The 23906-nt window shown below is 45.6% G+C and overlaps 1 protein-coding gene across 1 annotated transcript; it reads right to left on the bottom strand.

Annotated features, from left to right (window-relative positions):
• Window positions 1-10789: 10789 nt before the first annotated feature.
• On the bottom strand, window positions 10790-16123 carry LOC308275722 (amine oxidase [copper-containing] 3-like; the record flags this gene model as incomplete). Its single annotated transcript, XM_080714073.1, has 2 exons — window positions 10790-11065; window positions 15977-16123. The coding sequence occupies 2 exons, from the start codon at window positions 16121-16123 to the stop codon at window positions 10790-10792; spliced, it is 423 nt and encodes a 140-aa protein (XP_080570199.1).
• Between the last annotated feature and the right edge of the window lie 7783 nt (window positions 16124-23906).

The raw sequence follows: 23906 nt of genomic DNA, 5'->3' as shown, positions 1-23906 counted from the left end.
GTAATCTCAACATTCGGGAGGCTGAGACTGGGGGATCACGGTTCACAGACAGCCTCAGCTACTTAGTGAGGCCCTGTGCAACTCAGAGAGACCCTGTTTCAAAATAAAGAATAAAAAATAGGGCAGGGGATGTAGCTCAGAGGTCGAATGCCCCTGGGTTCCATTCCCAGACCCGCAAAAAAAAAAAAAAAAAAATATATATATATATATATGTATAAATACATACTTATATATAAATCTCATATATATAAATTTATATATATCTCATATTTATATATATAAATCTCATATATAAATTTATATATATAATATATAAATATATATTATAAATATATTTATATGTAAATATATAAATATATATATTAATAAAGCCCTATGCCAGAGATAGTATAGGGGGATAACTTGAAAAGAAGTCACTGAAGAAGTCTGGATACAGAGTATTTTATATCAGTCATCTTCTAATCAGACTAGATCTGCCCTTTTTCCGGGGCAGGTCTTTTGATGTGGAGATTCCTCCCTGTAGACCTGCCCTGTCTCCAGCACAGACCCCACGCCTTTTGTTACACTCCAAAATATGTTAGTTGATATCAGAGTCTGGAATCTCTTGGAGGCTCATGGCATTTCCCCACATCCTTGAGGAAGTTCACTTCTCTTAGAAATGTAAAATCCTGACGTGGTGGCACACGCTTGTAATCCCCACACTTGGGAGGCTGAGACAGGAGGATCGCACGGGTTCGAAGCCAGCCTCAGCTACTTAGTGAGGCTCTCGGCAACTTAGTGAGACCCTGTTTCCAAATAAAATACAAAATAGGTCTGGGAGTATAGCCCGAGGTAGGAAGCCCCTGGGTTCCATCCCCAGCAACACACACACACACACACACACACACACACACACATGAAGAAATGTAAAATCCCTAGGCTTTGGGCTTCCTTTATTCTCTTGCTAATCACCCTGGTTACCTGAAGGTCTGCAGCCCTTTCCTTGAAGCTTCTAGCTTCCTAATACCGAATTTTTTTTTCCCACTTAGTTCCCAATATTGGCACATTCAATATTTTAAAGCCATTTTCGGTACATTAATACATTTAGAAGCCATTTCCCAATACTGGTACAAAAACACACAGAAATACAGGCATGGAGGTGCACACCAGTCATCCCTGTACTTGGGAGGCTGAGGCCGGAGGATCACAGGTTCAACACCAGCCTGAGCAATTTAGCGAGGCTCTCAGTAACCTAATAAGACTGCTCAAAACAATAAAATAGAAAAAAAAAAAAAAAAAAAAAAACACTGAGGGAATAGCTCGAACAGGGCATCTGCGTTTCATCCCTAGCACTCCCCCAACAAAATCACAGAGAAAAGCTGTAAGAACTGTATAGTAAATGTTGCGGGGTGAAATGTGTGCGTGGTGTGTGTGTGTGTGTGTGTGTGTGTGTGTGTGTGTGTAGAAGTAATCCCCCCACCACCACCACCACACAGACAGATAAACAGAAAAACCGTGGATTCTTGTCCTAAGCTAAGTATTCATCGCTTGGACAGCTGCTGAAGATTTAAAGAAGTTTATTAAAAAGATAGAAATACAGAAAATAGAAATACAGCCCCATGCCAAGATGGCATGAGGGGATGACTCGAGTACACCAAAGGGCTTACACGTGGACCAGACTTTTATACCCATGACCTCCATCTTGTTTGCGTGACTCTGACAGAGTGAACGTCCCTGTAAGGTACCTCCCCTAGCAAGGTGTGGTGAGGTGTCTCCTCTCATGGAGGGCAAGGTCAAACCCTGCCCCATCCCCCCTAGATCATCATGTAGACTTGTCTTTAGAAAGAGGAAGCTAGCTCTCCTCTATTGACTTGTTGATTACTTTGAGCTAGGTTGGTTTACATTGGAATAGCTATCTTTTTAGGCAGAAAACAAGTCCTTTCTTTATCCATGTCTGTCTCCATTTTAACACAACTATTTTGAAATATACCAATTATTTTCTTTTGAAATATATTAATAATCAAAGCTTTCCCAAATCTTCCTAGGTCATTCCCAGTACTGGCATAGTAAACACCCGTCTAGCCACAGCCTAGCTCTCTCAGGGTGCCATCCATCCAGGATGCTTCTTCTTTTTTTTTTTTTTTTTTTTTTTTTTGGTGGTACTGGGGTTCCTGGAAGCCCTTCTACCTCTGGGCTACACTCCCAGACCTATTTTATTTTATTTATTTTATTTATTTATTTATTTATTGCGGGTCTGGGGATGGAACCCAGGGGCTTTTGACCCCCGAGCTATACCCCCTGCCCTATTTTTTATTCTTTATTTTGAAACCGGGTCTCACTGAGTTGCAGAGGGCCTCACTAAGTAGCTGAGGCTGTCCACGAACCGCGATCCTCCAGGTCTCAGCCTCCCGAATGCTGGGATTACAAGCGTGCGCCACCACGCCCGGCTCTATTTTATATTTTTGAAACAGGGTCTCTTACGCCAGCGCAGCTGGCTTCGAACCTGCGCGATCCTCCTGTCTCCGCCTCCCAAGCGCGGGGATTACAAGCGTGCGCCACCACGCCCGGCGCAGGAGGCTTCATTTTGAAAGCTAAAGGTCCCTAAGAGGACGGGTGCAGGGTCCCCGTGGGAGCAGGCCTGCTGTTCAGCCCACTTCCCTCAGCCCTCTGGACAGCCCGCGCCCACCTCCCCCCGCTGACAGCCTCTCCATGTCCCACCCCGTGGGTGACCCCACGTGTTGCTGTGATTGCTGGCCAGCTGCTCTCGGGTCACTTGCAGCTTCTGCAGCTGATGCTCAGGGCTCCAGGGCACAGTCGTGGGGACAAAGGCCATGTCCTCGGCCCAGACCCAGCTCTCCAGGCCCGTGTGGGGAGGGCTGCTCATGCAGCCGCCTGGCCCCTTACCTGGCTTCAGCCTGAGGCCAAAGAGCGGCCCAGGACTCATGTGCCCCTGATTCCCTTCCATCTACTCAGGACATCCCTAGTCCAGAGCTGTGGAGGAAGTCTCTCTCACTTATTTTATCTCTAGCAACGATTCCAGATGCTTTGTGACTGGGCCCTGCCAACCTTCTCTCTCTAAGGGTCTGAAAGGAGGGTAGTTTACCCAGTGGGCAATGCTCAGGGTGTAATTCTTTCTGACCTAAAAGGGAGACTGTTGCTCACAACCCAGGCCCTATGACATCGCCTGCTCTGCCTTATCTTAAAAATAAGGCTCACACTTAGAGATTCATGCATGCAGGGGCCTCAGTGCTTTAAATATATAGCTGCTATAATAATAATAACAACAACAATAATAATAACAACAATAATTATTATTATTATATAAATAATATAAATAATAATATTATTATTAATATTATTATTGTTATTATTATTTGTGGTACTGGGGATGGAAAGCAGGGGTATTCCCCAGCCCTATTTTTTATTTTTATTTTGAAACAGAGTCTCACTGAGTTGCAAAGGACCTCACGAAGTAGCTGAGTAGCATTCTCAGCCTCCCGAATTCTGGGATTACAGGCATGCACCACCACACCCGGCTTTTTTTTTTTTTTTTTTTTTTTTTTTTTGGTACTGGAAATTAAACCCTGAAGGTTTCTGTTTCCAAGCTATATCCCTGCTCATTTTATTTATTTCATTTTATTTTTATTTTATTTTAAAACAAAGTCTCATCAGGTTGTTGAGAGTTTCACGACTTGCTTAGGTTGTCCTTGAACCTACAATCCTCCTGCCTCAAATGATCCTTCTCAAGGATTACAGGTGTGCACCACCGCATCCCACTGCTTCTATTTTTCTTATGAAGGAGGAACTATATTTGTTTCCATCTATAAATGAGATAACTGAGGCTTAAAGAATTTGAATAATGTTCCTTGGTTGGTTAACAAGGGCACACAGTTAGAATTATGGCAGTGCTGGGATCAGGATCTTTTATTTATTTATTTGTTTGTTTCGTGGTACTGAAAATTGAACATTGTATCTCCAAGCTACACCCCCATCCCTTTTTATTTTTTGTTCTGAAGCAGGGTCTTGTTAGGTTGCTGAAGCTGTCCTCAAACCCATGAGACTCCTGTCTGCCTCTCAAGTACCAGAATTACAGGCATGCGCCACCGCACCTAGCAGGACCAGCGTCTTAGTGTAACTTTACATTGCCCACACATTAGCATGCGGAGGAAGCCAGTATTGAGCAATCCCACAATATATGAACTGCAGATGTGGAGGCCAAAGGGAAGGAAACTGTGCCCTGGCCTGCACCGTCCTGGGGCTTGGCAGTAAGTATCTCCTATAGTTTGGAACATGGCAAGGAGTGGGGCCAGAAGCATAATTTATTTCCTGAACGTTTTGAGTTTTGTCTTGTTTTTTTGGTACTGGGAACTGAACCCAGGGACATTCTACCTCTGAGTACACTCCCACTTTTTTATGGTACTGGGAATAGAACCCAGGGACGTTCTACCTCTGAGCTACACCCGCAGCTTTATTTTATTCTTTATTTTGAAACAGGGTCTCACTGAATTGCTTAGGGCCTCACTACATAGCAGAGGCTGGCCATGAACCTGTGATCTTCCTGTCTCAGCCTCCCAAGTACTGGGATTGCAAGAGTGCGCCACCACGCCTGGCGCCACCCTTTTTATTTTGAAACAGGGTTTCCCTAAGTTGCTGAGCCTGTTCTTGAACCTGCAATCCTCCTGTCTCAGCCTCCCAAGTATAATAATTACAGGTGTGTGCCACTGTATCCTGCCATTTGGAGTTTTGAATGATTTTATTGGAATGTAACTAGGGCCCGTATTAGGAGTTAAATGATCTGAGAACAAAGCAATAAAGCAAAACATTCTGGTAGCTCCCTCTGTACTTTCTAGAGACCAAGGGAAATCAGAGCCTGATTCAATAAACCTAGCCAGGTACGGTGGCACATTCTTGTAATCCCAGTACCTGGGAGGATCACAGGTTCACAGCCAGCCTCAGCAACTTAGTGAGGACTTCCTCAACACATTGAGACCCCTTTTCAAAATAAAAAATAAAAATAGTCAGGCGTAGGGGCGCACACTTGTAATCCCAGTACTTGAGAAGCTGAGACAGGAGGATCTGGGTTCGCGGACAGCCTCAGCTACTTAGTGAGGCCCTTTGCAACTCAGTGAGACCCTGTTTCAAAATAAAGAATAATAAATAGGGCTATGGGTGTAGCTCAGAGGTAGAATGCCCCAAGATTCCATTCCTAGTACTGCAAAAAACAAAAAAAAAGTGTCATGGTACCCAGTCATGGTGGCACATGCTTGTAATCCCAGTACTTGGGAGGCTGAGACAGGTGGGTCACAGGTTTGAAGCCACTCTCAGTAATTTAGTGAGGCTGTCAGCAACTTAGTGAGACTCTGTTTACAAATGATAACATAAAAAGAGATAGGAATGTATCTCTGAGGTAGAATGCCCCTGGGCTCAATCCCCAGTACCACACACACACACACACACACACACACACACACACACACACTCCTATAATTCCATCATCATCATTTAGTTACAGAGATAAAGACGACAAATATGTATATTTTAAATTTTATTTTCTTTACATTTATTTATTTATTTATTTATTTATTTATTTATTGGTGGTACTGGGGATTGAACCCAGGGTTTGGCACATGCTGGAAAAATGCCACTGAGCTACATCCCCAGCCCAACATACCTAACTTTTTTATGTGTGTGTGTGGCACTGGGGGTGGAACCCAGGGGCTTTTCTACCTCCAGGCTATACTCCCAGACTTATTTTCTATTTTATTTGGAAACAGGGTCTCACTAAGTTGCTGAGAGCCTCACTCAGTAGCTGAGGCTGGCTTCGAACCTGTGTGGTCCTCCTGTCTCAGCCTCTCAAGTGCAGGGATTTACAAGCGTGCGCCACCACGCCTGGATCATACCTAACTTTTTTAAGTCCACTCACTGGACCTAAAAGCAATGACATCCCAGTAATAACAAGCACCCCTAGTGCTAAGATCATGGTTTCTAAAAATCATTTCACAATGAAACCAGTGCTTTTTGAAGAAGTGATTGATTTTAGGACTGGAGCAAGGGAAAATGCCATACAAAATTGCAGTGCTTTGTGGTGTCAGAAAGTAAGGAGGTGCTCAAGAAAGGAGATACATCAAAGGACATCGGGACCAACCTCAAGGACCTTCCAATGGCCAAAGTCAGCAACATAAGGAACAAAAGAAATGACACTTAGCCGGGCGTGGTGGCACATGCTTGTAATCCCAGCATTCGGGAGGCTGAGACCTGGAGGATTGCAGTTCGCAGGCAGCCTCAGCTATTACTTAGTGAGGCCCTCTGCAACTCAGTGAGACCCGGTTTCAAAATAAAGAATAAAAAATAGGGCAGGGGGTGTAGCTCAGAGGTCGAATGCCTCTGGGTTCCATTCCCAGACCTGCAAAAAATTAAAAAAAAAATAACACTTATAATCCTTAGATTACAATACATAAACTTGAGTCCATATAACTATGAATGGACAGTTGGATATATAAATTAATGAAAAAGGAGAGCTGGGTGTGGTGACGCACACCTGTAATCCCAGCATTTGGGAGGCTGAGACAGGAGGATCAGGTTTGAGATCAGCCTCAACAGCTTAGTGAGACTGTCAACAACTTTGCAAGATTCTGTTTTCAAATAAATAAAATAGGGCTGGGAGTGTAGGCCTCTAGAAAAAAAAAAGAATAGAAAAGGAAAAGGAGAGATGACTCTTATGGAGAATTTTAACTAATAAAAGTATAGAGAAGCCGGGCGTGGTGGCGCACGCTTGTAATCCCCGCGCTTGGGAGGCAGAGACAGGAGGATCGCGCAGGTTCGAAGCCAGCTGCGCGCGCTGGCTTAAGAGACCCTGTTTCCAAATAAAAATGTAAAAATAGGTCTGGGAGTGTAGCCCAGAGGTAGCAGGGCTTCCAGGAACCCCAGTACCACCAAAAAAAAAAAAAAGTATAAAGAAGCCTGGTGTGGTGGTACATGCTTGCAATCCCAGCATTTGGAAGGCAGAGACCAGAGGATCAGGGTTTGCAAACAGCCTCAGCTGTTTAGCAAGGTCCTTCACAACTCAGTGAGACCCTGTTTCAAAAAATAAAGAGACTAAGCTTGGCATGGTGGAGCACGCTTGTAATCCCAGCATTCGGGAGGCTGAGACAGGAGGATCATGGTTCGTGGACAGCCTCAGCTACTTAGTGAGGCTATTTGCAACTCAGTGAGACCTTGTTTCAAAATAAAGAATAAAAAATATGAAAGCCAGGCATGGTGGCGCACGATTGTAATGCCCGCATTTGGGAGACTAAGAATGGAAGATCGTGGTTTGCAGACAGCCTCAGCTACTTAGTGCGGCCCTCCACAACTTAGTGAGACCCTGTTTCAAAATAAAGAATAAAAAATAGGGTAGGGGTGTAGCTTGGAAATAGAATGCCCCTGGATTCCATCCCCAGTACCAAAAAATAAATAAATAAAATAAAGAATAAGGGAACGTGAGTAGATAAACCCACAATATAGTACATGTAAACAGTGGAATATAATTCTCCCTTTTTTTTTTTTTTTAAAAAAAAGGAATTCTTAGTTGGTGTAGTGGAGCACTTCTATAATTCCAGTATTTGGGAGGCTGAGACAGGAAGACTGCTGGTTTGATGCCAGCCTCAGCAACTTAGCAGATTCTCTTTCAAAATAAAAAAGTTGGGCAGATTGGTGCAGGTTTGTAATCTCAGTACTTTGGAGGCTGAGACAGTAGGATCACAGGTCTGAGGCCAGCCTCAACAACTTACCAGACCCTCAGCAACTTAGTGAGACTGCATTTCAAAATAAAAAATAAACAAGAGCCAGGTGTGGTGGCACATGCTTATAATCCCAGTACTTGGGAGGCTGAGACAGGAGGATCTCAGGTTCGTGGCCAGCCTCAGCTACTTAGAATCCCTCTGCAACTTAGTGAGACCCTGTTTCAATATAAAGAATAAAAATTAGGTCTGGGGGTGTAGCTTGGAGGTAGAATGCCCCTGAGATCAATCCTCAGTCCCCATCCTCCCCCAGTAATAAAAAAAAAAATGGCTCTTGTGTCTTTGTCCTGACGTGTGTTTCCAGGAAAGGTCAAGTAAGGGTTTGGTGAGAGTCGCCAGCATCTCATATGGGGAGTGGGAAGAGGACAGAGGCAGCAGAAGCTTCTGCAGTGCCCGAGCTCCCAGGACATGGTCTCCCTCTGCTCACAAACGGAACAGCCTCCTGAGCTGTTTCTGGCTCTTTGCCTGGCCTGACCTGGGCTTCCAGTGAGCAGAAGTCCCCCTTCCCCATGTTTTTTTTGGGGGTTTTTTTTTTTGTTGTTTTTTTTGTTTGTTTGTTTTGTTTTTTGCAGTACTGGGGATGGAACCCAGGGGCATTCGACCTCCAAGCTACACCCTCAGCCCCATTTTTTATTCTTTATTTTGAAAGAGGTCTCACTGGGTTACAAAGGGCCTCACCAAGGAGCAATCCTCAGGTCTCAGCCTCCTGAATGCTGGGATTAAAAGCGTGTGCCACCATGCCCAGCTTCCATTGTTTCTTTTTCTTCTTTTCTTTTTTTGGTGGTACTGGGGTTCCTGGAAGCCCATCTACCTTCCCGCTACACTCCCAGACCTATTTTATACTTTTTATTTGGAAATGGTCTCTTAAACCAGTGCGGCTGGCTTCGAACCTGATCGATCCTCCTGTCTCCGCCTCTCAAGCGGGGATTACAAGCTTGCGCCACCACACCAGGCCCCATTGTTTCTTAATGTTCCCTCTTCCAAGAGACAGAGAGGCAGGGGTAGGTGGTTGACTAAGGTTTAACATTTCCTCAGAGATCCAGGAATAAGAAAAGGCAAAGAAGGTACTCAATGCTACACCCACTTTTCTGGGTCTCCAGCACTTGAGAACTGGGCTTGCCCCTTTACCCATATTCTTCTCCCTCCATCGATCTGTTCCCCAAAAGTAAGACAGCTAAAAAAAATTTTTTTGAAGTCTGTTTTTATTGGGTCCATTTATTATTTGTTTTGCCTAGGTAAAACAATCACATGATTCAAAATTCAAAATTTACAGATTGGCATACAATTCCAAGTCCCCTACCTCATCCTTTCCCCTCCCCAGAGGTAATCAGTGTTACCCATTTTCCTAAATACACATAGATAAATGAATATGTATTTATATTTTCCTCCTTTCTAAAACACAAATGGGAAGTACACTATACACATTTCTGCACCTTGTCTATTTCTTCCTCCTCCTCCTCCTCCTCCTCCTCCTCCTCCTCCTCCTCCTCCTCCTCCTCCTCCTCCTCCTCTTCTTCTCCTTCTTCTCCTTCTTCTTCTCCTTCTTCTCCTTCTCCTTCTCCTCCTTCTCCTTCTCCTTCTCCTTTTCCTTCTCCTTCTCCTTCTCCTTCTCCTTCTCCTTCTCCTTCTTCTTCTTCTCCTTCTCCTTCTCCTTCTCCTTCTTCTTCTGTCCGCAGTACTAGGGATTGAACCCAGGGGCATTCTACCTCTGAGTTATACCTCTAGTCCTATTTTTTATTCTTTACTTTGAAACAAGGTCTCACTAAGTTGCAGAGGGCCCCACAAAGTAGCTGAGGCTGGAATCAAACCTGCAATCCTCTGTCTCAGCCTCCCAAGTACTGGGATTACAAGTTATCAACACAACACCCAGCTTCCACCTTGTCTATTTCAGTTTAAGGTTATTCCCAAATAGTATATAAAGACATATAATTACTTTTTAGCTATATCGTCTTGCATTGTAAGGATGCATCGGAATTGATCTGACCAATGCCCTAGGGAAGAATGTCTCTGCTGTTCTAATCGCTTGGTATTTCTTTGGACCCATCCCTACCCAGTACAGACCCCAGAAGCCTCAAGCAGTGTAGAAGCTCTGGAGCAGCCCCCCCACACACACACACACAGAGGCCCCAGCTCATTTGCATGCCTGCATGTGATTGGGCAGCTCTGGCCTGAGGGTGGAGTCCCAGGGTTTTCTGTTTCTCACCTTTGGTACTCACCCTTGGTCTCCCCCTTGGTACAGAAGCCATTGGCCACACACAGCCCTGGGACAAATGACCATTCTTCATTATCATGGGTCCCCCAAAACACCTGCAATGCTAAAATGGTCTACAGAGGGAGCAGTCCTGGGGCAGAGAGAGCTGTCCAGAAACACGTTCTGCCCCAGGGCTGGGCTGGGGCAGCTCTTACTCTTGGTAGGTAACAGACAGGGGACAGACAGGGGTCATCCTCTCCAATGAGGTGTCCCATTTGCATCTGTGAGACTGCGAGGACTGGGGAATACCAGGGGTAGGACAGAGGGACATCCCTTCAGGACTTGGAGAAAAGTCCCCAAGAAAGGAGAAGGCGGCAGTAGAGAGGAGGAAGGAAGGAGAGAAGGAAAGCACTCAGGTACAAGGCCACATGGGTCCCTTCTGCTCACCTGTGGACAGCAGGACTGATGGGAACGCTACCCCAGGGTCTCTAGGGAATTTTCCCATCGTCCCCATTGCAAAATCCTCAGAGATAGCCTAAAAGTATTATGGAAAGGCAGAAAGCAAAGAGGGAGAAAAGTATAGCTGTCACTGCAGCCCCAGGCCCGGCCACTCCTCTCCTCCCCGGCTGGAACTCAGCACCGCTGGGCTCATAAAGCCGAGTGTCCCTGAGTCAGGCAGCCCGGGCTCAGGAAGCCCCTGGCAGGACGCGGAGGGCAAGGCAGGACAGGGGAGCAGAGGGACCTGGGAGCAACCTCAGGGGCAGGAAGAAGAGGCAACCAGGCTGCCCGCCCTCCGCAGCCTGGCCCTGGGGTCCGGCCACGTGGCCCATTCCAGGACCTCCTAGCGGTGAGAGAAGCCCCCGTGGGAGAAGGCAGGGAGCTCGGGGGCACAGGTGGCCGCCTGGGGCAGGCAAGCCAGGGGGTTGAGCTCGCAGGCCCCGGCATCCTGGTCCCCCCGGAAGTAGACGGAGTCAGCAGAGTAGAAGGAGGGGTCCTCGTCAAAGAAGTTGTAGGGCCGGAGGAAGAAGCCCGCCCCGTTTGCCACCGTCATCGTGTTGGGAATGTCTTCTGCATGTGGGATGTGCAGAAACCCAGCTGTCACCCAGGCCACCAAGTCCTAGCAGGGAGAAGAAAGGATGGTGCGGTCAGGCGTTGTCAGGGACACGCTCTGCCCTCTCAGTGGCCTTGCAGGGGAGGCCTCAGCTCACCAGCTCACCCTCCCTTAATTTCTCGGGAAAATGTGAAATTATGACCCCTTACAAATCTACCTGGGCACTGGGAGCTATGGCACCTGCCTGTAATCCTAGTACTTGGGGGGCTACGATAGGAGGATTGCAAGTTTGAGGCCAGGCCAGTGTCAGCAACTTAGTGAGATCCTGTTTTAAAAAAAAATTTTTTTTAATCCCAGCCTTTGGGAGGCTGAGACAGGAGGATCGGGGTTCACGGCCAGCCTCAGCTACTTAGTGAGAGGCCCTTTGCAACTCAAATGAGACCCTGTTTCAAAATAAAAAATAAAAAAATAAGGCTGGGCGTGGTGGCACACGCTTGTAATCCCTGCGCTTGGGAAGCGGAGACAGGAGGATCACGCAGGTTCGAAGCCAGCTGCTCTGGTTTAAGAGACCCTATCTCCAAATAAAATTTTAAAAAATAGGTCTGGGAGTGTAGTCCAGAGGTAGAAGGGCTTCCAGGAACCTCAGTACCACAAAAAAAAAAAAAAAAAAAAAAAAAAAAAAAAAAAGGCCAGCTCTGGTCACAAAGTAGATTTGGTACCAAGAAACAAAAATTTGATAGCCTAAACTATCCCTTTGATTAGATTAACCCTTTCCACACATTAAAAATTCCATGCAAGAATAAAACCACTCTATTTCCCCTAACTAAAGTTAGCTAATTTTGAAACTAGTAAAAAAAAAATTTTTTTAAATAGGGCTGGGGGTGTAGCTTAGTGGTAGAATGTCCCAGTACTGCAATAAATAAATAAATAAATAAATAAATAAATAAATAAATAAATAAAATAGAGAAGATAGGGCTGGGGTAGAATGCTCCTTGGTTCAATCCCCAGTACCCCCTCCAAAAAAATATCTGGCTGAGGAGGGACGAAGTACCTTATTCCTGCCCCCCTCACTCGTTCCCTCCCTCCCATTCAACTGACCTGGCCTACAAGAGTCTCATTATTAAGTCAGTAAAGTTCACAATGGGTGCCCAAGGGTCACGCCAGTCACCGCTGGGCTCCTCCTCCTTCCCCTGTGGCACAGCCCGTGCATGACTGCAGGTGCATGACTGCAGGTGAATCTGATTATACGGCAAGACCTGAAGCTACAGTGAAGAGGAGTCACAAAGCGGGCAGGAAGCGGGCAGGTCTGGGGTGTCAAGTCTGGTTATCATCGTCTCCGCAATTCCTGTTCATCCCACCTCACCCGGGAGAGTTCCTGGGTTAGCTCGCTATCCTATGCCTCAAACAGCACCTGGCCACATTCAGACGTCAGGCAGGAATGTCCCTCAGTTATCCTTCCAGAGCATAGCTGGATGCTGAGCCTGGGGCTTGGATCCGCATGTGTGGACCTGGCCTGGTTCTGAGCCTAGGTCCATTTATTTATTTTTATTTTTTATTTTTTGCAGTACTGAGGATGGAACCCAGGGGCATTCTACCTCTGAGCTATACTCCCTGCCCCGTTTTTTTATTCTTTATTTTGAAACAGGGTCTCACTGAATTGCAAAGGGGCTCACTAAGCAGTAGCTGAGGCTGTCCTCGAACCACCATCCTCCTGTCTCAGCCTCCAAAATGCTGCAATTACAAACATGCACCACCACGCCCAACCTAGGTCAACTTTAGTATCCCAAGTGCCTGGATTTTAGGGAGTATGTCATCTACTGGAATCCTTTCACTGTTTGTTTTTCTTCCAACCTTTGTTGCGAACACTTAAAACTTACAGAAAGCCGGGCATAGTCGCACAGACCTGTAATCCCAGTACTGGGAGGCTGAGACAGGAGGATCACAGGTTCGAGACAACCTCAGCAACTTAGGGAGACTCTCCACAACCTAGTGAGATCCTGTTTCAAAGCAAAATATAAATAAAGGGCTAGGAGTAGAGCTTGGAGACAGATGCCTCTGGGTTTAATCCCCAGTGCCAAAAAACATACAAAAACATGTTACGGTGCAGGGAACTGTTACGGTGGTGGAAGTGTTCTGGGGACCCTGCTGGGCTCCTGGAACTGTTCCATTGAGAGAGATGTAGAGACGGGTTCTGGTTCTGAACTAGGTATAGAAAACTCTAGTCCGAACTCCCAAGCTTAAGCCACTTTATTATTACAAAGAAGGAAAGATAGAATATAGATTAATAAACTGGGCGTGGTGGCGCACGCTTGTAATCTCAACATTCGGGAGGCTGAGACTGGGGGATCACGGTTCACAGACAGCCTCAGCTACTTAGTGAGGCCCTGTGCAACTCAGAGAGACCCTGTTTCAAAATAAAGAATAAAAAATAGGGCAGGGGATGTAGCTCAGAGGTCGAATGCCCCTGGGTTCCATTCCCAGACCCGCAAAAAAAAAAAAAAAAAATATATATATATATATATATGTATAAATACATACTTATATATAAATCTCATATATATAAATTTATATATATCTCATATTTATATATATAAATCTCATATATAAATTTATATATATAATATATAAATATATATTATAAATATATTTATATGTAAATATATAAATATATATATTAATAAAGCCCTATGCCAGAGATAGTATAGGGGGATAACTTGAAAAGAAGTCACTGAAGAAGTCTGGATACAGAGTATTTTATATCAGTCATCTTCTAATCAGACTAGATCTGCCCTTTTTCCGGGGCAGGTCTTTTGATGTGGAGATTCCTCCCTGTAGACCTGCCCTGTCTCCAGCACAGACCCCACGCCTTTTGTTACACTCCAAAATATGTTAGTTGATATCAGAGTCTGGAATCTCTTGGAGGCTCATGGCATTTCCCCACATCCTTGAGGAAGTTCACTTCTCTTAGAAATGTAAAATCCTGACGTGGTGGCACACGCTTGTAATCCCCACACTTGGGAGGCTGAGACAGGAGGATCGCACGGGTTCGAAGCCAGCCTCAGCTACTTAGTGAGGCTCTCGGCAACTTAGTGAGACCCTGTTTCCAAATAAAATACAAAATAGGTCTGGGAGTATAGCCCGAGGTAGGAAGCCCCTGGGTTCCATCCCCAGCAACACACACACACACACACACACACACACACACACATGAAGAAATGTAAAATCCCTAGGCTTTGGGCTTCCTTTATTCTCTTGCTAATCACCCTGGTTACCTGAAGGTCTGCAGCCCTTTCCTTGAAGCTTCTAGCTTCCTAATACCGAATTTTTTTTTCCCACTTAGTTCCCAATATTGGCACATTCAATATTTTAAAGCCATTTTCGGTACATTAATACATTTAGAAGCCATTTCCCAATACTGGTACAAAAACACACAGAAATACAGGCATGGAGGTGCACACCAGTCATCCCTGTACTTGGGAGGCTGAGGCCGGAGGATCACAGGTTCAACACCAGCCTGAGCAATTTAGCGAGGCTCTCAGTAACCTAATAAGACTGCTCAAAACAATAAAATAGAAAAAAAAAAAAAAAAAAAAAAACACTGAGGGAATAGCTCGAACAGGGCATCTGCGTTTCATCCCTAGCACTCCCCCAACAAAATCACAGAGAAAAGCTGTAAGAACTGTATAGTAAATGTTGCGGGGTGAAATGTGTGCGTGGTGTGTGTGTGTGTGTGTGTGTGTGTGTGTGTGTGTGTAGAAGTAATCCCCCCACCACCACCACCACACAGACAGATAAACAGAAAAACCGTGGATTCTTGTCCTAAGCTAAGTATTCATCGCTTGGACAGCTGCTGAAGATTTAAAGAAGTTTATTAAAAAGATAGAAATACAGAAAATAGAAATACAGCCCCATGCCAAGATGGCATGAGGGGATGACTCGAGTACACCAAAGGGCTTACACGTGGACCAGACTTTTATACCCATGACCTCCATCTTGTTTGCGTGACTCTGACAGAGTGAACGTCCCTGTAAGGTACCTCCCCTAGCAAGGTGTGGTGAGGTGTCTCCTCTCATGGAGGGCAAGGTCAAACCCTGCCCCATCCCCCCTAGATCATCATGTAGACTTGTCTTTAGAAAGAGGAAGCTAGCTCTCCTCTATTGACTTGTTGATTACTTTGAGCTAGGTTGGTTTACATTGGAATAGCTATCTTTTTAGGCAGAAAACAAGTCCTTTCTTTATCCATGTCTGTCTCCATTTTAACACAACTATTTTGAAATATACCAATTATTTTCTTTTGAAATATATTAATAATCAAAGCTTTCCCAAATCTTCCTAGGTCATTCCCAGTACTGGCATAGTAAACACCCGTCTAGCCACAGCCTAGCTCTCTCAGGGTGCCATCCATCCAGGATGCTTCTTCTTTTTTTTTTTTTTTTTTTTTTTTTTGGTGGTACTGGGGTTCCTGGAAGCCCTTCTACCTCTGGGCTACACTCCCAGACCTATTTTATTTTATTTATTTTATTTATTTATTTATTTATTGCGGGTCTGGGGATGGAACCCAGGGGCTTTTGACCCCCGAGCTATACCCCCTGCCCTATTTTTTATTCTTTATTTTGAAACCGGGTCTCACTGAGTTGCAGAGGGCCTCACTAAGTAGCTGAGGCTGTCCACGAACCGCGATCCTCCAGGTCTCAGCCTCCCGAATGCTGGGATTACAAGCGTGCGCCACCACGCCCGGCTCTATTTTATATTTTTGAAACAGGGTCTCTTACGCCAGCGCAGCTGGCTTCGAACCTGCGCGATCCTCCTGTCTCCGCCTCCCAAGCGCGGGGATTACAAGCGTGCGCCACCACGCCCGGCGCAGGAGGCTTCATTTTGAAAGCTAAAGGTCCCTAAGAGGACGGGTGCAGGGTCCCCGTGGGAGCAGGCCTGCTGTTCAGCCCACTTCCCTCAGCCCTCTGGACAGCCCGCGCCCACCTCCCCCCGCTGACAGCCTCTCCATGTCCCACCCCGTGGGTGACCCCACGTGTTGCTGTGATTGCTGGCCAGCTGCTCTCGGGTCACTTGCAGCTTCTGCAGCTGATGCTCAGGGCTCCAGGGCACAGTCGTGGGGACAAAGGCCATGTCCTCGGCCCAGACCCAGCTCTCCAGGCCCGTGTGGGGAGGGCTGCTCATGCAGCCGCCTGGCCCCTTACCTGGCTTCAGCCTGAGGCCAAAGAGCGGCCCAGGACTCATGTGCCCCTGATTCCCTTCCATCTACTCAGGACATCCCTAGTCCAGAGCTGTGGAGGAAGTCTCTCTCACTTATTTTATCTCTAGCAACGATTCCAGATGCTTTGTGACTGGGCCCTGCCAACCTTCTCTCTCTAAGGGTCTGAAAGGAGGGTAGTTTACCCAGTGGGCAATGCTCAGGGTGTAATTCTTTCTGACCTAAAAGGGAGACTGTTGCTCACAACCCAGGCCCTATGACATCGCCTGCTCTGCCTTATCTTAAAAATAAGGCTCACACTTAGAGATTCATGCATGCAGGGGCCTCAGTGCTTTAAATATATAGCTGCTATAATAATAATAACAACAACAATAATAATAACAACAATAATTATTATTATTATATAAATAATATAAATAATAATATTATTATTAATATTATTATTGTTATTATTATTTGTGGTACTGGGGATGGAAAGCAGGGGTATTCCCCAGCCCTATTTTTTATTTTTATTTTGAAACAGAGTCTCACTGAGTTGCAAAGGACCTCACGAAGTAGCTGAGTAGCATTCTCAGCCTCCCGAATTCTGGGATTACAGGCATGCACCACCACACCCGGCTTTTTTTTTTTTTTTTTTTTTTTTTTTTTGGTACTGGAAATTAAACCCTGAAGGTTTCTGTTTCCAAGCTATATCCCTGCTCATTTTATTTATTTCATTTTATTTTTATTTTATTTTAAAACAAAGTCTCATCAGGTTGTTGAGAGTTTCACGACTTGCTTAGGTTGTCCTTGAACCTACAATCCTCCTGCCTCAAATGATCCTTCTCAAGGATTACAGGTGTGCACCACCGCATCCCACTGCTTCTATTTTTCTTATGAAGGAGGAACTATATTTGTTTCCATCTATAAATGAGATAACTGAGGCTTAAAGAATTTGAATAATGTTCCTTGGTTGGTTAACAAGGGCACACAGTTAGAATTATGGCAGTGCTGGGATCAGGATCTTTTATTTATTTATTTGTTTGTTTCGTGGTACTGAAAATTGAACATTGTATCTCCAAGCTACACCCCCATCCCTTTTTATTTTTTGTTCTGAAGCAGGGTCTTGTTAGGTTGCTGAAGCTGTCCTCAAACCCATGAGACTCCTGTCTGCCTCTCAAGTACCAGAATTACAGGCATGCGCCACCGCACCTAGCAGGACCAGCGTCTTAGTGTAACTTTACATTGCCCACACATTAGCATGCGGAGGAAGCCAGTATTGAGCAATCCCACAATATATGAACTGCAGATGTGGAGGCCAAAGGGAAGGAAACTGTGCCCTGGCCTGCACCGTCCTGGGGCTTGGCAGTAAGTATCTCCTATAGTTTGGAACATGGCAAGGAGTGGGGCCAGAAGCATAATTTATTTCCTGAACGTTTTGAGTTTTGTCTTGTTTTTTTGGTACTGGGAACTGAACCCAGGGACATTCTACCTCTGAGTACACTCCCACTTTTTTATGGTACTGGGAATAGAACCCAGGGACGTTCTACCTCTGAGCTACACCCGCAGCTTTATTTTATTCTTTATTTTGAAACAGGGTCTCACTGAATTGCTTAGGGCCTCACTACATAGCAGAGGCTGGCCATGAACCTGTGATCTTCCTGTCTCAGCCTCCCAAGTACTGGGATTGCAAGAGTGCGCCACCACGCCTGGCGCCACCCTTTTTATTTTGAAACAGGGTTTCCCTAAGTTGCTGAGCCTGTTCTTGAACCTGCAATCCTCCTGTCTCAGCCTCCCAAGTATAATAATTACAGGTGTGTGCCACTGTATCCTGCCATTTGGAGTTTTGAATGATTTTATTGGAATGTAACTAGGGCCCGTATTAGGAGTTAAATGATCTGAGAACAAAGCAATAAAGCAAAACATTCTGGTAGCTCCCTCTGTACTTTCTAGAGACCAAGGGAAATCAGAGCCTGATTCAATAAACCTAGCCAGGTACGGTGGCACATTCTTGTAATCCCAGTACCTGGGAGGATCACAGGTTCACAGCCAGCCTCAGCAACTTAGTGAGGACTTCCTCAACACATTGAGACCCCTTTTCAAAATAAAAAATAAAAATAGTCAGGCGTAGGGGCGCACACTTGTAATCCCAGTACTTGAGAAGCTGAGACAGGAGGATCTGGGTTCGCGGACAGCCTCAGCTACTTAGTGAGGCCCTTTGCAACTCAGTGAGACCCTGTTTCAAAATAAAGAATAATAAATAGGGCTATGGGTGTAGCTCAGAGGTAGAATGCCCCAAGATTCCATTCCTAGTACTGCAAAAAACAAAAAAAAAGTGTCATGGTACCCAGTCATGGTGGCACATGCTTGTAATCCCAGTACTTGGGAGGCTGAGACAGGTGGGTCACAGGTTTGAAGCCACTCTCAGTAATTTAGTGAGGCTGTCAGCAACTTAGTGAGACTCTGTTTACAAATGATAACATAAAAAGAGATAGGAATGTATCTCTGAGGTAGAATGCCCCTGGGCTCAATCCCCAGTACCACACACACACACACACACACACACACACACACACACACACTCCTATAATTCCATCATCATCATTTAGTTACAGAGATAAAGACGACAAATATGTATATTTTAAATTTTATTTTCTTTACATTTATTTATTTATTTATTTATTTATTTATTTATTGGTGGTACTGGGGATTGAACCCAGGGTTTGGCACATGCTGGAAAAATGCCACTGAGCTACATCCCCAGCCCAACATACCTAACTTTTTTATGTGTGTGTGTGGCACTGGGGGTGGAACCCAGGGGCTTTTCTACCTCCAGGCTATACTCCCAGACTTATTTTCTATTTTATTTGGAAACAGGGTCTCACTAAGTTGCTGAGAGCCTCACTCAGTAGCTGAGGCTGGCTTCGAACCTGTGTGGTCCTCCTGTCTCAGCCTCTCAAGTGCAGGGATTTACAAGCGTGCGCCACCACGCCTGGATCATACCTAACTTTTTTAAGTCCACTCACTGGACCTAAAAGCAATGACATCCCAGTAATAACAAGCACCCCTAGTGCTAAGATCATGGTTTCTAAAAATCATTTCACAATGAAACCAGTGCTTTTTGAAGAAGTGATTGATTTTAGGACTGGAGCAAGGGAAAATGCCATACAAAATTGCAGTGCTTTGTGGTGTCAGAAAGTAAGGAGGTGCTCAAGAAAGGAGATACATCAAAGGACATCGGGACCAACCTCAAGGACCTTCCAATGGCCAAAGTCAGCAACATAAGGAACAAAAGAAATGACACTTAGCCGGGCGTGGTGGCACATGCTTGTAATCCCAGCATTCGGGAGGCTGAGACCTGGAGGATTGCAGTTCGCAGGCAGCCTCAGCTATTACTTAGTGAGGCCCTCTGCAACTCAGTGAGACCCGGTTTCAAAATAAAGAATAAAAAATAGGGCAGGGGGTGTAGCTCAGAGGTCGAATGCCTCTGGGTTCCATTCCCAGACCTGCAAAAAATTAAAAAAAAAATAACACTTATAATCCTTAGATTACAATACATAAACTTGAGTCCATATAACTATGAATGGACAGTTGGATATATAAATTAATGAAAAAGGAGAGCTGGGTGTGGTGACGCACACCTGTAATCCCAGCATTTGGGAGGCTGAGACAGGAGGATCAGGTTTGAGATCAGCCTCAACAGCTTAGTGAGACTGTCAACAACTTTGCAAGATTCTGTTTTCAAATAAATAAAATAGGGCTGGGAGTGTAGGCCTCTAGAAAAAAAAAAGAATAGAAAAGGAAAAGGAGAGATGACTCTTATGGAGAATTTTAACTAATAAAAGTATAGAGAAGCCGGGCGTGGTGGCGCACGCTTGTAATCCCCGCGCTTGGGAGGCAGAGACAGGAGGATCGCGCAGGTTCGAAGCCAGCTGCGCGCGCTGGCTTAAGAGACCCTGTTTCCAAATAAAAATGTAAAAATAGGTCTGGGAGTGTAGCCCAGAGGTAGCAGGGCTTCCAGGAACCCCAGTACCACCAAAAAAAAAAAAAAGTATAAAGAAGCCTGGTGTGGTGGTACATGCTTGCAATCCCAGCATTTGGAAGGCAGAGACCAGAGGATCAGGGTTTGCAAACAGCCTCAGCTGTTTAGCAAGGTCCTTCACAACTCAGTGAGACCCTGTTTCAAAAAATAAAGAGACTAAGCTTGGCATGGTGGAGCACGCTTGTAATCCCAGCATTCGGGAGGCTGAGACAGGAGGATCATGGTTCGTGGACAGCCTCAGCTACTTAGTGAGGCTATTTGCAACTCAGTGAGACCTTGTTTCAAAATAAAGAATAAAAAATATGAAAGCCAGGCATGGTGGCGCACGATTGTAATGCCCGCATTTGGGAGACTAAGAATGGAAGATCGTGGTTTGCAGACAGCCTCAGCTACTTAGTGCGGCCCTCCACAACTTAGTGAGACCCTGTTTCAAAATAAAGAATAAAAAATAGGGTAGGGGTGTAGCTTGGAAATAGAATGCCCCTGGATTCCATCCCCAGTACCAAAAAATAAATAAATAAAATAAAGAATAAGGGAACGTGAGTAGATAAACCCACAATATAGTACATGTAAACAGTGGAATATAATTCTCCCTTTTTTTTTTTTTTTAAAAAAAAGGAATTCTTAGTTGGTGTAGTGGAGCACTTCTATAATTCCAGTATTTGGGAGGCTGAGACAGGAAGACTGCTGGTTTGATGCCAGCCTCAGCAACTTAGCAGATTCTCTTTCAAAATAAAAAAGTTGGGCAGATTGGTGCAGGTTTGTAATCTCAGTACTTTGGAGGCTGAGACAGTAGGATCACAGGTCTGAGGCCAGCCTCAACAACTTACCAGACCCTCAGCAACTTAGTGAGACTGCATTTCAAAATAAAAAATAAACAAGAGCCAGGTGTGGTGGCACATGCTTATAATCCCAGTACTTGGGAGGCTGAGACAGGAGGATCTCAGGTTCGTGGCCAGCCTCAGCTACTTAGAATCCCTCTGCAACTTAGTGAGACCCTGTTTCAATATAAAGAATAAAAATTAGGTCTGGGGGTGTAGCTTGGAGGTAGAATGCCCCTGAGATCAATCCTCAGTCCCCATCCTCCCCCAGTAATAAAAAAAAAAATGGCTCTTGTGTCTTTGTCCTGACGTGTGTTTCCAGGAAAGGTCAAGTAAGGGTTTGGTGAGAGTCGCCAGCATCTCATATGGGGAGTGGGAAGAGGACAGAGGCAGCAGAAGCTTCTGCAGTGCCCGAGCTCCCAGGACATGGTCTCCCTCTGCTCACAAACGGAACAGCCTCCTGAGCTGTTTCTGGCTCTTTGCCTGGCCTGACCTGGGCTTCCAGTGAGCAGAAGTCCCCCTTCCCCATGTTTTTTTTGGGGGTTTTTTTTTTTGTTGTTTTTTTTGTTTGTTTGTTTTGTTTTTTGCAGTACTGGGGATGGAACCCAGGGGCATTCGACCTCCAAGCTACACCCTCAGCCCCATTTTTTATTCTTTATTTTGAAAGAGGTCTCACTGGGTTACAAAGGGCCTCACCAAGGAGCAATCCTCAGGTCTCAGCCTCCTGAATGCTGGGATTAAAAGCGTGTGCCACCATGCCCAGCTTCCATTGTTTCTTTTTCTTCTTTTCTTTTTTTGGTGGTACTGGGGTTCCTGGAAGCCCATCTACCTTCCCGCTACACTCCCAGACCTATTTTATACTTTTTATTTGGAAATGGTCTCTTAAACCAGTGCGGCTGGCTTCGAACCTGATCGATCCTCCTGTCTCCGCCTCTCAAGCGGGGATTACAAGCTTGCGCCACCACACCAGGCCCCATTGTTTCTTAATGTTCCCTCTTCCAAGAGACAGAGAGGCAGGGGTAGGTGGTTGACTAAGGTTTAACATTTCCTCAGAGATCCAGGAATAAGAAAAGGCAAAGAAGGTACTCAATGCTACACCCACTTTTCTGGGTCTCCAGCACTTGAGAACTGGGCTTGCCCCTTTACCCATATTCTTCTCCCTCCATCGATCTGTTCCCCAAAAGTAAGACAGCTAAAAAAAATTTTTTTGAAGTCTGTTTTTATTGGGTCCATTTATTATTTGTTTTGCCTAGGTAAAACAATCACATGATTCAAAATTCAAAATTTACAGATTGGCATACAATTCCAAGTCCCCTACCTCATCCTTTCCCCTCCCCAGAGGTAATCAGTGTTACCCATTTTCCTAAATACACATAGATAAATGAATATGTATTTATATTTTCCTCCTTTCTAAAACACAAATGGGAAGTACACTATACACATTTCTGCACCTTGTCTATTTCTTCCTCCTCCTCCTCCTCCTCCTCCTCCTCCTCCTCCTCCTCCTCCTCCTCCTCCTCTTCTTCTCCTTCTTCTCCTTCTCCTTCTCCTCCTTCTCCTTCTCCTTCTCCTTTTCCTTCTCCTTCTCCTTCTCCTTCTCCTTCTCCTTCTCCTTCTTCTTCTTCTCCTTCTCCTTCTCCTTCTCCTTCTTCTTCTGTCCGCAGTACTAGGGATTGAACCCAGGGGCATTCTACCTCTGAGTTATACCTCTAGTCCTATTTTTTATTCTTTACTTTGAAACAAGGTCTCACTAAGTTGCAGAGGGCCCCACAAAGTAGCTGAGGCTGGAATCAAACCTGCAATCCTCTGTCTCAGCCTCCCAAGTACTGGGATTACAAGTTATCAACACAACACCCAGCTTCCACCTTGTCTATTTCAGTTTAAGGTTATTCCCAAATAGTATATAAAGACATATAATTACTTTTTAGCTATATCGTCTTGCATTGTAAGGATGCATCGGAATTGATCTGACCAATGCCCTAGGGAAGAATGTCTCTGCTGTTCTAATCGCTTGGTATTTCTTTGGACCCATCCCTACCCAGTACAGACCCCAGAAGCCTCAAGCAGTGTAGAAGCTCTGGAGCAGCCCCCCCACACACACACACACAGAGGCCCCAGCTCATTTGCATGCCTGCATGTGATTGGGCAGCTCTGGCCTGAGGGTGGAGTCCCAGGGTTTTCTGTTTCTCACCTTTGGTACTCACCCTTGGTCTCCCCCTTGGTACAGAAGCCATTGGCCACACACAGCCCTGGGACAAATGACCATTCTTCATTATCATGGGTCCCCCAAAACACCTGCAATGCTAAAATGGTCTACAGAGGGAGCAGTCCTGGGGCAGAGAGAGCTGTCCAGAAACACGTTCTGCCCCAGGGCTGGGCTGGGGCAGCTCTTACTCTTGGTAGGTAACAGACAGGGGACAGACAGGGGTCATCCTCTCCAATGAGGTGTCCCATTTGCATCTGTGAGACTGCGAGGACTGGGGAATACCAGGGGTAGGACAGAGGGACATCCCTTCAGGACTTGGAGAAAAGTCCCCAAGAAAGGAGAAGGCGGCAGTAGAGAGGAGGAAGGAAGGAGAGAAGGAAAGCACTCAGGTACAAGGCCACATGGGTCCCTTCTGCTCACCTGTGGACAGCAGGACTGATGGGAACGCTACCCCAGGGTCTCTAGGGAATTTTCCCATCGTCCCCATTGCAAAATCCTCAGAGATAGCCTAAAAGTATTATGGAAAGGCAGAAAGCAAAGAGGGAGAAAAGTATAGCTGTCACTGCAGCCCCAGGCCCGGCCACTCCTCTCCTCCCCGGCTGGAACTCAGCACCGCTGGGCTCATAAAGCCGAGTGTCCCTGAGTCAGGC

This window comes from Muscardinus avellanarius (assembly GCF_963383645.1).
Source record: "Muscardinus avellanarius genome assembly, chromosome: 16".
In the NCBI taxonomy this organism is placed as follows: domain Eukaryota; kingdom Metazoa; phylum Chordata; class Mammalia; order Rodentia; family Gliridae; genus Muscardinus; species Muscardinus avellanarius.
This window is presented reverse-complemented; position numbering and strand designations above follow the sequence as displayed.